Consider the following 16460-nt stretch of genomic DNA (forward strand, 5'->3'; position numbering starts at 1 on the left):
CCAAACTTATTCTGAGGTCGTGTCTTGGTAATAGAAATATCAGCGCTATTCACTAGCACTGTGAGCTGAAGTCGACCTTTAGAGAGGATAATGACACCCATAAGTCAACTCAGAAGTCAGAAATAGACACAGGCTGATCAAAATCGGTCTGAACAACAGAGCGAGAAAGAGCGGAAGATACACTGGACCATTTAAACTTATTTATTCATTCCGTGGTCCTTGTATTTATCCATGCATGTGGTAGAGAGTCTATTCAGTAGACATAGTCCAGGGGATAAGAATGTGAAACAACATCAGTTGTTAATTCGTTGTTAGTCGAATAGAAGCTCTGTAACTTGCAATAGTGATACCAGTCGCAATAATTTTGCGGTTCAGTACTCCCACGATATTCTTTTTTGGCAAAGTTTACACTTCAGTGTGACCAGTCCTGACATATCAGTTCTGAGGGATTTTAATAGTTTTATGAGTTGATGAGTTATGGAACGTTATGTGCACTTTTCTCACGTCTTTGTCACGTGAAACTTTCTGGACTGCCTGCATAATTATTGACGCCACAGAAATGTTCAGTGTAGGCCTGGTGCCTTCAGCGTGTGACTATCATTCTTGAGGTCGTGGCACCCCAACCGAGTGGGACTATGTGGGCATTTAACACTGGCTCGTACGAAGGAAGTCTGTTATAGATCCAAAAAGTAGACGGCGTGTGTCACCTGTAGACGAATGCGAAAGATTTGAATGTTGTTGCGCCAAAGACATAACTGCTAAAGTTTGTACATAAGTACACGCCGTGTTTTTAATTAAGTTTATCGTCCAACTAATGGTAAAACACGTTGTTTTTAATTCCCTTTATTTCTTTTCTGTTACAGATATGCGTTTACAAATATTACTCCTAATAGGAGCAGCGTGGGCGGATGTCTTGCCCAATGGCTGTCCACGAGATTTCAGCATCCATCACCTGCTGAGACACGAAGATTGCACCAAATTCTACTCATGCAGCAATGGAGTGCCCATTGAGATGTCGTGTGCACCTGGAACTGCTTTTGACTTTGATTTACAGGTATAATTCAACATTCAAACAGGTTTAGAAATCTTCAGGCATCTCTAATCTAGTCTTATAATTTAGCTATTAAATATAGTCAATATCTATATGACAAATGTGACAGCGTTCGAAATGTGATAAGAGATAATTATGTTACTTGAGACTTGTGGTTCTTACATTGTGTAATTTGTAAAGATAAAAATTAGTCCAGGTAAGTATGTAGAACTTCCAAATGTCGAAAATTGTAGATAGAAGGTTCTCTAAGCCTCGAAAATTGAAACGAATTATTGAGACGAAAAAAATTTACTGAATATCTTTCAGATTGCTAGTAAAACGGTACTGTTTAGTTAAAAGGCTAGGCTGTTATTTGAACAGCTTAGTAAGCTAGTTAGCTGCGACGATATATGTTGACCATACATGTCTAGTATGATTTATAATGTTTGGTCTCATAAGATATCTCAAATAATTAAGATAGTGCCTATATAGTCAAGTTTTTTTATAGATATGTAATTGGCCGCATTTCGTTAATTGTTTCCCTATGACTGATAAACCAACGACAACGCCTCAAACAACAACAACGAATGAGCTAACAACGGATGAACTGACAACAATCAGCTTGCCAACTACTCCCCAAGAGTGTGAATACGTCACTTGGAGTGCTAACGTGGACTGCGACGTCATTAAAAACTGCGCTGATTACGTCAAATTGAAGTTTAATTGCCCAATAACTATGAACAAAGACAGTTATAATATATTCATGGAAATTAAGTATGAAAATCCGGAAAGAACAAAGAAAATCACGAAGATGTACGCTGTGCCAAAATAATGGAAATAAATGGCATTAGTAATTAGTTACAAAACCCGTTTATTTTCAATCCTTACCAATGTTAAATATACAGTATATATATACAAATCTATAGATTTATCCTATCCTTAACCATTGATTGGAATCTCTTCAAGGGTTCCGAATATCCTCATGGCTTTCTTTCCCCATTTGCTTCCTATTAACGCCTCTAAATCTTCTATCCTCCCTGAAAGTCTTCTTCACCTTCCTCTTGATTCTTTTAACTCATCTTTAAAAGCCATCTGTGAATCTATTTGCCACTATCCCCGCCCATTAGGCAAAATAAAGATTTCTTTATTGTCATTGTCGTCTACAAAAATACATAATTTATTTTAAACTTAGTTAATCAAATAACCTAAAAACTTATAATTAACCTGATTATAGAAAATTTTGTTGATTTGATCCTTCAAAATCAAACTTCCAATTAGACTGAAATATTCTGACAAAAATACTTGCGCCTTTTTTCAAAGACTAACTGTCAACCCTACAACCTACAACCCTCTGTGTTGCCACTTTTTTTGTTTAGTTTGGATTGATGGATATTCTTAGATATTACATTAAAGGTAAATAAAAAACTCAATAACAAAAAATTATTTTTTATAGTAATTATGGTCTGTTAGAGGCATTATTCCTTCCATGAATTCTTCAGAGTCATCTGTGTCAGAAGAATCTGAGTCGCTGCTATTCAAATCAATTAAAAATGGTTCCATTACTGTTTCAAGGCGGTTGTCTGTCATACGATAATTATTTTCAACATTTATAACGTGATTACAGTGTTTCTGCCATTCTTCAGCAGTTATTTTGGAAAATGCACTATGGATTCTCTGTTCCATGTTTTCAGAGAGGCCAGTAACATTTGTGTCTGCAAATATTCTTTTGAACGAACTCCAAATGAATTCTATTGCATTAAAGTCACAATGATAAGGCGGAAGTCTTACAGCCTTATGACCATGTTTCTTTAATATTTCATCAATTAAGTAGACATTCTCCTGATTGATTGTTTTTATAATTTCATACAATTCTGCTTTTTTCATGGTTTCCAAGTATGAAAGATTGTTTTTTTTTATGAAATCTTGCATCTCTTGTTTCTTACTGTTCATTGTCACGCGTTTATTTATTTTAATACAGTGATATGACGCATTGTCCATCACTATTAATGAATTGGGCTCTAAGTTTGGGATAAGCTTTTCTTGTAGCCATTTACTGAAGTTATCTCCATTCATCTCGTCGTGATAATCTCCACTTTTGGTCTTAGATTTGAAACACAAAAGACTATTGGGGATAAAACCTTTCTCACTTCCGGCATTCACTATGATCCATCTCTGACCTTCTGAGACTTTTGTAAGGACACCTTCAGTTTACTCAGACTGCCAACATTTTTTAACTTTATAGCCAGGGTGTTAATAAGTCTCGTCCAAATAAACGATTGGCCTCGGATTGTCACTCCTTCTATTATTGTCTATTTCTCGTAAAAATCTTGATCGCCAGGCAACAACATCATATCGCTCCATGAGAACCATCTTTTTGGATTTATTCTTTTTATAACTAAATCCCAACTTGTGTAGTATTTTTCTGAGAGATTCTATACTACCCTTGAAATTGATGTCTGCCTTTAGATCACAATGTAATTTTCTGAGAGTAGGGACGGAATTATTTAAATAATAAGATTGGATTTTGCGTCTAATAACACAAAGATCAAAGTCATCCAAATCAGAAACAGTTAATTTTCTTTTTCTACTTTTACCTGGAGTGACTAGTTTTATCGTCTTAGCCTCGGAAGTAGTGTTCTCTGGTGTGGAATTGTCATCACAAGCTGTGGATGTGGAAGGTCCTTGAGCTGCTTGATTAGGGACTTCAGTTCTCGCTGTAAAATTACTTTCCATGATTTTTCCCTCTGAAACTATACGGTTCACGGTTCTTTCAGAAACACCTTAAATAAAACAAAAAATATTTTAAGTTATCCATCAATCACATTTACTTTCAAAAGCAATTATTATTTTTCCCTAAATTTGGGGATATAAATATCACTTTTAACTGGCAATACTTTACCTGTCAAAGCCGCTGTTCGAGCATTCACTTGTTGAAATGGAATAATCGGCCCATTGTTACGTTTCTCCTCTTCACAAAAACGTTTTACAGCTAGAATAATTTCTCTAGCTGCACTCCGCACTACTTTTGGCATGTTTCGTAATGATTTTTACACTTTAAAACACAAATTATTAGCACCGACACACGTGAGGCTACCAAGCTGTTAGAACTGTCAACACAACTGTCAAAATTAGTACCTTTTTCTGCCACACGCCAACTTACACATGACAACCTATACCATGTATGTACACAAATGTATATTGTACCTATATCTACATGGGTTTTTTCTATAAACTATTTTTTCTAAATCAAAAATCTTTAGTTTAACTAAATTTACATTGTAAAAACAGTTGGAAAAATCAATTTTGTTAATAACGAATGAAAACTCAAACGATAATAAACTCAATAAAGTCAGCTGTCAAGTATGTTTCTTGACAGATGACACTTGGTTTTTACTCTTTTGTAACGCAATGGCGTCACAGGAAGCGCATGATATCGGTCTAAATATTTCAAGAAATGGCTCTATCAGATTTCAATTTTATCAAGATTAAGATAAGCTTGGGACCGATTTTTGCATTTACTTTTAACTAAATAATTGTTCACTTCAGAAATAAATTAATAGTAAAATATTTAACGAATCAATGTGCCTATGTAAATTTTTAAAACAATGAAAACTGAAATTAAAATTACAAACATTTTAATAAATTTTCGAAAAGACCCCTTTACAATCAAATTGCCCCCCTGTGGGGTGTGGGCACCACGTTGGGAAACCCTGGCATGGATCGTAACGTTTAATTCTGTCTTTACGTAGAGTAAACCTATTGTAAACTGTGAACATGATAAACAATATGATATAATAAATATAATATTTATTAAATTTTGTATTTAGTAATGTAAATTTCATCTTTTGCAGTATTTCCTAGTAGCCTCGTTTCAGCCCAAATAATAACACAAAAATGTTTAGAACTTTCTTAATCTAAATATTATTATACAAATTAAGTGTGGGCCAGCGGCGAATCCCAAAAAAAAAACCAAATTGTATTGAAATTATTTAATTAAATTCTACAATTAATAGTTCCTTAACTAAATATGATAATTAAATCGGCCCGATATAAGATGCTCGACAATTATCTGTCCATCTGCTTTTATGGAGTTGTTGCGTCAGAGGTACCGGTGTGAAGCATGCGGGGCGAAGAGAGTGCAATGAATATGTAACATACATTGGAAGTTCTAGGCTGACGCTTAATACTAGTAGATGGCGCTACTAGTATTAAAATAATTCATTTCAATTCCAATTCTAAATTCTAAACTCTTGTTGGCAAGAAATCTGGGCGCTGAATTTGAGAGTCAATTGAGGAGATTAAGTAAGAAATATGCCTAATTGCTGTTTTCATCAATTCAATCATCAAGTCAAAAAAAAGAAATATTAAAATTTAAAGCTTAATTTTTAAATTAACTGCCAGTTCTCAAATCAAGGGCGAGAACGGAAGAAAAGAACTGGCATCTCCGCCACTCTTTTTAATCGCCATGTTTTTTCTTTTACACAACGTTTGTACGGAGCTGCAACCATTACACCATGTTCCATATGACATCTTGAGTAATAAAGAATAATAAAATAAATTAAACACAAAGATTTGTCGTCCATCAGCAGGAGGCATGGTGAAAGAGGAGCACGCACTTACATACTCGTGATAACAATACGCAAATACGTGGTAGAAACAACTAATATCACCGCATACACGAATTCAAGCATTCACATCTCAAGGCTTTATACAATATACGACTTTTCCTAAGTGTCGATCTTCGTATTAGGCTTTGTGAAAGCATTGTACTTTAAAAATGTATTTAAGCTATTCTTGTGTAACTGCTATAGCGCAGCGGTTGATCTAGAGCCAACAACCTAAATTTTATCAAGGAAAGGCCTAAGAAAATAGTATTTATTAGTATATTAAACAACCTGAAAACTGTTGGGAGTTGCACTCAGCAGATCGTCGTTCCCCAGCATCTGACGGCATCATTTCGTGGGAGTTTTTAATATAGCGACGAAATTTTGGAATAAATACATCTACTTACTTAACAAAACTTCCATGGTGTATTGCGATTCCTATTCGTTGAAACCAGCTCTGGGGTCATCTACCATGCATCAACTTATATCTTTAAGTAGCTGAAACTAAAAGCGTGCTTTAAAAGCGACAATATCTTTGTTGAAAGAAATAAATTTTGCTTTCTTAGTATTACGCTAGACGTCTTATATTATCTGTAAAGGAAGTTGATACTGTTGTGTATTCAGCGGCAAAAGGTGACGTTGTAACCAATTTACCCGCTCAATGCCTCATATCAAAGTGCGCCTTGAATTTGCGCTTAGCATTTGTGTGATAAAGTTATTACGTGGAAAGTATAACAATACCTCAGTACACTAATCACCAGGACTGAGGCCTGAGGGTTCCTGGACATAATTGTATATATAAATATATACATATATGTTTATTTATTTATGTAGGTATATATATTTAGGTACAATGTAAGTACAATCACCGAAATCCTCGCAGACGGTTTGAAAAGGTTATTTTAAAGGAATTAAAAGAAATCGTTGTACATTTTAAAAAATGGCATGGCATGGCAGCCCATGGCATTGGGCTGTTCTGCCATTAGGTGACAGCCTGTGTGACACATGGGTCTAATTTGGATTTTATTATTTTACATTAAGTTTGGTAATTAACTTTTCAGTGTTACTTGAAATTTAATTTTTTTTCTTGTGTGTATCCTTAGTACTTTACTCACATGGGTTCTCTAGAAGATTTAGCTTGTTACATAAGGCTAAATTATGTTATTTTAAACAAAACTAATAAATGCTGATTTCCTCTTATTGTTTTATTTCCACTGTTTAAAATCCTCGAGTTCATGGATTCTAACCTTCCACTTGAAGGTTCTGCTGCTCTGAAAACTGGCAGTGAATGGAAAGGATCCATTTTGACAAATAAATGTAAAAATATGTTTTCAAAATATTATATTAATGTTTTTTTACAGAAATGTATCGAAGACACGTCCGGCTGCGCCAAAAACGATCATAACTTTATAGACAGTGGCGGAACGTGTGTTCCCACTTCACACGAGACAGATTGCACTAAATTCTATTCCTGTGAAAAAGGTGTTCATGTGTTGGCCAGTTGTGACCCAGGTTATAGGTTTAATACCGAAACGGGGGTAAGATAATTTGAATAATTAAAGAAATATTTAAGTATTTCTCGGAATCTAACAAGCTGATTATAATGAAATTTTGACTGTACTCTAAGTTGCAGTATAATAATTTTGATATGACTATTCTGATAAATTTGTGGACGTAAAAATTCGAACGTACAAGAAATTCGGACAGGATCGTATTAATTCCGAATAGTAGGAATAGTCATACGGATTCTGCAGCTAAGTTTCATCATTGGGCGTCGATGCAGAATATGAACTGCTGCCCTGCTCTCCCCCATGATCCTCACAACATGTTCCATCAGCTAATCAGCAAATAACACTAATATGATTCAATAATTTATAGAAATGCGATGCATCCTCTAAAGTGACATGCAATCACATAAAAAAGCGATCCATACAGACGAGATGTCCCAACGATGTGAGGATACAAATGAACATTCCACACGAGAGCGACTGTGATAAATACTACAGATGTTTCCATGGGAATCGAATTCTAATGACCTGTTTTAATGGGGCGCACTATAATCCAAAAACCCAGGTAACTTTATCTCTGTGTTGATTGCTCCAACGTGGTGAACGTTTGAGGGTTTCTCGTCATCGCAGTCACTTCGAAGCCCATTTTGGGTCCAATTTAGCGATTGTCTTGGACCTCAGGATGGCCAAGTCCGTATGAATCCAAGAGGGTGGTTCGTATTACACCACAAATGTGGGGTTAGAATCACAGCTATGATATTTTCTAGATAAATCAGACATTGGTCAATTTGGGTCAAATATAGCGACTTTCTTTGAATATCTACGGTTCCAGTTCAGTCCAGTCCAGTTCCAAGACGGGAGCTTTATACGCAGCAATGTTTGAGTCTGTGAGTCTGGTTTCAGAGTTGTGACACGCCGGAGAATGCTGGTTGCGCTGACGAGGCAATAATTGAGGATTGTCCAGCGAACACCTATATCCCAATTTTCTTACCTCATGATACTGACTGTAACAAGTATTATAGATGCTTTAGGGGTAACAAACAAGTCCAGAGGTGTGGTCATGGTCAGCATTTTAATCCGAAAACCCAGGTATGTCTAGAAGAATTAGAATTTCGGCAGTAGTCTTTATATCTACGCAGACAGTGACAAAAAATATTGTATATCCACAAGTATTCCTTAATTAAACTTGTATGAAATGTATTCTTTGTTTTGTTTTCATTCAATCACAATGTGCCAACAGCGAAGCGTGGCAGGGCACAGCTAGTTTTTAAATAAATTTACGTATATGTTTTCAAGAGTATACGATTTTAGCTCTGCGATACAATAGCAAACGCTGGCTGCCAAAAGGAATCGAAGCCGCCAAACGGATGCTATAAGGATGGACTATTGCTACCGTATGACCAGTGCGATAAATATTATGAGTGTGTTCACGGGAATAAAATATTAATGCCTTGTCAAGCTGGGATGCACTTTAGTTTCGATTTGCAGGTGAGTTTTTCTGGATCATTATTTTTATTCACAGTGATTACACTGACTTTTATTTATTTATTAGTAACCTTACAGCTAACATTAACATTTTAATAAAACACTTAGATAAACAATATATATGAAATAAAAAACATAAGTTGTATACATACTATGTAAACATAAGTATTAAAAACGATATTTAATACCTAATAGTTCAAGGAAAAGACTACATTGTTACTGCTGAACAAAGTCGAAGTCTTCCCGTCCCTTAAAATATTTCCCCTGCAAATTGCCAAATGTTAATTTCAAAGACATTATTTCTCAAAACTATTATTATCTATATTTTTTATTTTTATGATTAAAATTACAAATTACAATGTCGTTGATCTCAAAATAATCACAATAATAAGATAGACGTACTAAGGCTATTTAGTACTAGTTAATGCAATAAACATAGAAGTAATGAAATATGATTAAAAGTTATTTTGTCTAACATATTCACTTAGCCTCAATTTGAATGATTTTAAAGAATTAATAATTTTTCTATTTGTGGGTAATTTTGAAGTGAAACTTCTTTAGAATCGTTGTGATTTCAAACCGGATGCAACGAAAAAGCGACAGTAAAAAGAGACAGAAACATTAATTCATATGATTTAACGTGGGTGAAAATGAGATAGATAAACTTCTTTCGAATCGTCGTGATTTCAAACCGGATGCAGCGGTAAAGAGAGACAGAAACATCAATTCATCATATGATTTAACGTGGTAGAAAATGAGATAGCAGGCATTATACAGCCTCTCTTTACTGCCGCTTTTTCATTTGATCGAATTTCAAACTTTCGAAGTTTTAGTTTTTCCCAAATTAAAAATTTATATTAAACTTATAAATTAAAATTTATCATTAAAATATACTGTTTTAAAAGAACACACACATTTAGATAATGGAAAATGATTAATTTATATATGATTAATAATAAAAAAAATGTTTTTGAAGGTTTCACTTCTACCATGTGTGAATTGCACATATGTTTTTTTTTATACAGTGCGCCTTTGTAAATGTTGGTAATTTAATAGTCGCCTGTGTACTTTGCGAAAGCCGGATTTTCCTGCTATTTCCAGTGCGGAATAGCGGATTTACCAGTAGGCTAAGTAGGTTGAAGCAAATGGTGGCAGGTTTTTTGGCGGCAAATTTCGTAAATAATCGTAATACATATAAACTTAAACACAGCAACACTAGATAACTTAATTTATTCATACAGCGATGTGATTGGCCAAACATAGCGAAATGCGAGTCAACACCAACACCAACAACAACAACGACCACAACAACAACAACGACGACACCAAAACCGGAATCAACACCCAGACCGGGATACTTTCCTAACGGATGTCCTATAGACTATAGAATTGAACAGTTGTTACCACATCCGGATTGTACGAAATTTTATCAGTGCGTGCATGGTTTTAAACAAGAAATGCCATGTCCAGGAGGAACGCACTTCAGTTTTGATTTGCAGGTATTTATACTTTATTTGACTTTTATTTATTTTATTTTGACTTTTGATTTAAGTAACGAATTTGTAAAGGATAAAACGGAGAAGAATATTTAATTATACGAGGAATCAAACAAGGTACCATTTGCTAACTTATGTCAAGAGGTTACCTGTAAATTAATAAGGGCTCGCAAGTGCGTTGCAGACCTTTTAAGAATTAAAATACAAATTAGTAATAGCTTATTTTATGTAATTATTTTTCTGAATGAATTAATATTTTTAAGATTTTTAACATGACCCAAATGTGTTGTAGATAGTAGATCTGTAGATATATGACAAATGTATGTTTATTTTTTTGTATCAAATTCAGTCGAACTAAATATGGTATTTCAGGTTCATAAATGCATTAGATTTGTGGAGTAAAATATCTTGATTTTTTCGTACCTTTATTTAAAACGCTCAAATTATCTCTGTATATGTATTTTAGAAATGTTAGACGTTAATATTTTTGGAGAAAAATCGAATTAAACGTAACTTGGTGTAAATAAGTGTTGTTGAAATATTAATACGTCTAATACAAAAGTTGTAACAAAAGTAGTTTATGAACTTTATTCGTTTTTTTAGAGATGTGATTGGCCCAGTATAGCGAAGTGTGTCCCGGGTACGACTACCACAACTCGACGCCCAACAACAACAACTCGCCAACCTTTAACAACTACTCGTCGACCGCCAACAACAATAACACCTACTACTACTAAATCACCTATTATTACCCCAAGGCCTGGGTATTACCCAAATGGGTGTCCAATAGATTACAGAATAGAACAGCTCTTACCTCACTCCGACTGTGGCAAATACTATCAATGCGTACACGGTTTTAAACAAGAAATGCCATGTCCAGGAGGAACACACTTCAGTTTTGAACTTCAGGTTAATATTGATAGTTTTGATAGTTTTCCTCCTTTACTTAAAGAATTACAGCTTTTAAATTTTTATTATTCCGCGCTTCTATAGCTTACTTAAATTATATATAAAAATAAAAAAGTTAAAGTACATCCGAAAATTGACAATATATTACACAAAAATGTTCACACATTTACGAAAGGACAAAATCAATAAAAATTATATAATACATGTGTGTGTTTTGTGATAGTGTAATAGTGAACGTAGGTACTTCACTGTACGTGAGGGTATGGAGTATGTAAATGATGCAAGTGAATACCTATACGCTATGTATATTTTAATACACCTTTCAAGCATATTCGCAATAGCTTTAAAAAGTCAGGGATTAAAATTATGGTAATTTTGTTTAATTATACTTACAGAGATGTGATTGGCCAAATATTGCTAATTGCAAGCCTGGAGCTTCAACTTCGCCAACAACAACAACTTCTACAACGCCCAGTATAATAACATCAACGCCAAGACCAACTGCAACGACGCCTAGCGCAACAACGTCAAAGCCCGAATATTTACCAAATGGTTGTCCGAAGGACTTTTCTGTCCATTTGTTGTTACCACATGAGTACGATTGCACGAAATTCTATTATTGCAATTTTGGAGAGAAGGTTGAGCGGCAATGTAATTCGAATTTATACTTCGATCCAATTTTACAGGTAAACCCCTTTTTGAACAAATATTCTTATATATTAAGTATGCTTATTTAACTGTATAAAGCTCGAATTTGGCGCTACATCCTCACCTCTGGGTGGGAGACGACCAGTCACTTTCCGAGTGGCTTGCAGATGGTTTTTATTATCGGACGTCAAGGCAGAATACAAATACTATCCGTATCACCTCGACATCCGTCTTTTCACAATCGTTGATCGTTTCTAAGGGCAGTTTTTGCCGCCTACCACCTCTATGTGAAACAAGCTCACGACTGACGTATTAACAAAAAATTTGACATAAGGATTACATTCAAGAAAAGAGCGTACCAATTTTTAATACGCCAGTAGCGCACTCGCGAGCCCTCTGGCATTGACAGTCCATGGGCTGTATGACTATCACTCAACATCAGATGAGCCTCCTGTCCGTTTGTTTTGGCTGTTTGTTCTATAAAAAATATTCTCGTAAAAAGGCCCATATAATACTAGACTTTAAAACCTTGATTTTTTCAATTAGGGCCACCAAACAGTAATTACTGTAAATTAAACAGAAAGTGAATCAAACCATATAACATTGTGATTCTGTGAAATATATTACTTTTCAATTAAAACATACGAAATAGTTTTTTTAGTAGAGTAATAATTATGCTAAAATAAAACTTAGTTGCTTCAAACAAAAATACAAACAGGTACTTTTTTATAAAAAATAATACAATACCATACTAAAACACGTAATGACCAATTAAATATATAAAAATAATTTCAAGGTATGTAACTGGCCATCAGCAGTTGATTGTACCCCAAGCACTCCTCCTCAAAGTACAACCATAAAAGACCTGGAAACAACAAACTCTGAGGTAACCACTCCAGCCGCTAGTACTCCTGACATCACAGTAAGTCCAGAAGTGTCTACACCGGGGCCAATTACCACTGAAGCAACAACCCCAGAAGCTACTACACCAGAGGCTACCACGGCTGAAGATATAACATTAGAGCCTACTACGCCTGAAGCAACAACATCAGAGGTTACCACGCCTGAAGACACAACATTGGAGCCTACTACGCCTGAAGCAACAACAACAGAGGCTACCACGCCTCAAGCATCTACACCAGAAGCTACCACTCCTGAAGACACCACATTACAACCTACTACGCCTGAAGCAACTACACCTGAGGCTACCACGGCTGGTGAAACAACATTAGAGCCTACTACACCAGAGGCTACCACGCCTGAAGACACAACATTAGAGCCTACTACGCCTGAAGCAACAACATCAGAGGTTACCACGCCTGAAGACACAACATTAGAGCCTACTACGCCTGAAGCAACAACACCAGAGGCTACCTCGCCTCAAGTATCTACACCAGAAGCTACCACTTCTGAAGACACCACATTACAACCTACTTCGCCTGAAGCTACCACGGCTGAAGACACAACATTAGAGCCTACTACGCCTGAAGCAACAACATCAGAGGTTACCACGCCTGAAGACATAACATTAGAGCCTACTACGCCTGAAGCAACAACACCAGAGGCTACCACGCCTCAAGCATCTACATCAGAAGCTACCACTCCTGAAGACACCACATTACAACCTTCTTCGCCTGAAGCTACCACGGTTGAAGACACATCATTCGAGCCTACTACGCCTGAAGCAACTACACCTGAGGCTACCACGGCTGGTGAAACAACATTAGAGCCTACTACACCAGAGGCTACCACGCCTGAAGACACAAACTTAGAGCCTACTACGTCTGAAGCAACAACAGCAGAGGCTACCACGCCTGAAGATACAACATTAGAGCCTACTACACCAGAGGCTACTACGGCTGAAGACACAACATTAGAGCCTACTAAACCAGAGGCTACTACGGCTGAAGATACAACATTAGAGCCTACTACACCAGAGGCTATTACGGCTGAAAACACAACATTAGAGCCTACTACACCAGAGGCTACTACGGCTGAATACACAACATTAGAGCCTACTACGCCTGTAATAACTACGCCTGAGGCTTCCACGGCCCAAGACACAACATTAGAGCCTACTACACCAGAGGCTACTACGGCTGAAGACACAACATTAGAGCCTACTACACCAGAGGCTACTACGGCTGAAGACACAACATTAGAGCCTACTACACCAGAGGCTACTACGGCTGAAGACACAACATTAGAGCCTACTACACCGGAGGCTACTACGGCTGAAGACACAACATTAGAGCCTACTACACCAGAGGCTACTACGGCTGAAGACACAACATTAGAGCCTACTACACCAGAGGCTACTACGGCTGAATACACAACATTAGAGCCTACTACGCCTGTAATAACTACGCCTGAGGCTTCCACGGCCCAAGACACAACATTAGAGCCTACTACACCAGAGGCTACTACGGCTGAAGACACAACATTAGAGCCTACTACACCAGAGGCTACTACGGCTGAAGACACAACATTAGAGCCTACTACACCAGAGGCTACTACGGCTGAAGACACAACATTAGAGCCTACTACACCGGAGGCTACTACGGCTGAAGACACAACATTAGAGCCTACTACACCAGAGGCTACTACGGCTGAAGACACAACATTAGAGCCTACTACACCAGAAGCTACTACGGCTGAAGACACAACATTAGAGCCTACTACACCAGAGGCTACTACGGCTGAAGACACAACATTAGAGCCTACTACACCAGAGGCTACTACGGCTGAAGACACAACATTAGAGCCTACTACACCAGAGGCTACTACGGCTGAAGACACAACATTAGAGCCTACTACACCAGAGGCTACTACGGCTGAAGACACAACATTAGAGCCTACTACACCAGAGGCTACTACGGCTGAAGACACAACATTAGAGCCTACTACACCGGAGGCTACTACGGCTGAAGACACAACATTAGAGCCTACTACACCAGAGGCTACTACGGCTGAAGACACAACATTAGAGCCTACTACACCAGAGGCTACTACGGCTGAATACACAACATTAGAGCCTACTACGCCTGTAATAACTACGCCTGAGGCTTCCACGGCCCAAGACACAACATTAGAGCCTACTACACCAGAGGCTACTACGGCTGAAGACACAACATTAGAGCCTACTACACCAGAGGCTACTACGGCTGAAGACACAACATTAGAGCCTACTACACCAGAGGCTACTACGGCTGAAGACACAACATTAGAGCCTACTACACCGGAGGCTACTACGGCTGAAGACACAACATTAGAGCCTACTACACCAGAGGCTACTACGGCTGAAGACACAACATTAGAGCCTACTACACCAGAAGCTACTACGGCTGAAGACACAACATTAGAGCCTACTACACCAGAGGCTACTACGGCTGAAGACACAACATTAGAGCCTACTACACCAGAGGCTACTACGGCTGAAGACACAACATTAGAGCCTACTACACCAGAGGCTACTACGGCTGAAGACACAACATTAGAGCCTACTACACCAGAGGCTACTACGGCTGAAGACACAACATTAGAGCCTACTACACCAGAGGCTACTACGGCTGAAGACACAACATTAGAGCCTACTACACCAGAGGCTACTACGGCTGAAGACACAACATTAGAGCCTACTACACCAGAGGCTACTACGGCTGAAGACACAACATTAGAGCCTACTACGCCTGAAATAACTACGCCTGAGGCTTCCACGGCCCAAGACACAACATTCGAGCCTACTACACCAGAGGCTACTACGGCTGAAGACACAACATTAGAGCCTACTACACCAGAGGCTACTACGGCTGAAGACACAACATTAGAGCCTACTACACCGGAGGCTACTACGGCTGAAGACACAACATTAGAGCCTACTACACCAGAGGCTACTACGGCTGAAGACACAACATTAGAGCCTACTACACCAGAGTTTACTACGGCTGAAGATACAACATTAGAGCCTACTACACCAGAGGCTACTACGGCTGAAGACACAACATTAGAGCCTACTACACCAGAGGCTACTACGGCTGAAGACACAACATTAGAGCCTACTACACCAGAGGCTACTACGGCTGAAGACACAACATTAGAGCCTACTACGCCTGAAATAACTACGCCTGAGGCTTCCACGGCCCAAGACACAACATTCGAGCCTACTACACCAGAGGCTACTACGGCTGAAGACACAACATTAGAGCCTACTACACCAGAGGCTACTACGGCTGAAGACACAACATTAGAGCCTACTACACCAGAGGCTACTACGGCTGAAGACACAACATTAGAGCCTACTTCGCCTGAAGTAACTACACCGAAGGCTTCAACGCCCATGGCTACTACTACAGGAGGTCCTGATGGATTTTCACCAAACGTAACGACACCAAGTTCCCCATCTACTCCTAAACCAATATGTCCTCCAGGCGTATTTGGCAATGTTCCACATCCCGTTTTGTGTGACTATTATTACAATTGTATTGGAGGAATGGAGGTCTTGCTGAGATGTTTAGAAGGCTTTGAGTACGATCACAGTGTTCGGGTAAGGAATATATTGTTAATGAAATTTCAATCTGAATTTTCCAAAATAATCATTATTCTGGATCGTTTCCTTAGCTTTTGATGTTCTGTCACATGATACTGACTAAGGTACAATACTCCTCTCTCTAATCTACTTATTATTACACGAAAATAAATACATACTTCAATAAATCTTACATTAGAAGATCCCATATTTTATCAACTGTAACGAAAACTTATAAAATTTGATAATGATACG

At 37.7% G+C, this 16460-nt stretch overlaps 1 protein-coding gene and 1 long non-coding RNA gene across 8 annotated transcripts in view; one reads left to right on the forward strand and one right to left on the reverse strand.

Annotated features, from left to right (window-relative positions):
• The window catches only part of LOC110993397 (mucin-2), a 33723-nt gene that overhangs the window by 10661 nt on the left and 6602 nt on the right, over positions 1–16460 (forward strand). For 2 of the 7 annotated variants that reach the window (XM_045633996.1, XM_045633999.1), the window contains exons 1-10: positions 57–763; positions 864–1054; positions 6996–7172; positions 7513–7707; positions 8046–8231; positions 8454–8630; positions 9869–10126; positions 10727–11032; positions 11428–11718; positions 12477–16223. In XM_045633996.1, the coding sequence (XP_045489952.1) occupies positions 866–1054; positions 6996–7172; positions 7513–7707; positions 8046–8231; positions 8454–8630; positions 9869–10126; positions 10727–11032; positions 11428–11718; positions 12477–16223 (5526 nt within the window). In that variant the 5' untranslated portion in view covers positions 57–763; positions 864–865. Of the gene's footprint in view, positions 1–56; positions 764–863; positions 1055–6995; positions 7173–7512; positions 7708–8045; positions 8232–8453; positions 8631–9868; positions 10127–10726; positions 11033–11427; positions 11719–12476; positions 16224–16460 lie in introns of those variants that run through there. The other 5 variants (XM_045633997.1, XM_045633998.1, XM_045634000.1 and 2 more) reach the window with 4 other exon arrangements.
• Positions 3562–3990, reverse strand: LOC111002755. Its single transcript, XR_006751170.1, has 2 exons — positions 3930–3990; positions 3562–3810 (listed from the first exon to the last, which is right to left on the reverse strand). It is a non-coding gene; the product is annotated as an uncharacterized LOC111002755 (long non-coding RNA).

Source organism: Pieris rapae, chromosome Z (genome assembly GCF_905147795.1).
Source record: "Pieris rapae chromosome Z, ilPieRapa1.1, whole genome shotgun sequence".
NCBI lineage: Eukaryota > Metazoa > Arthropoda > Insecta > Lepidoptera > Pieridae > Pieris > Pieris rapae.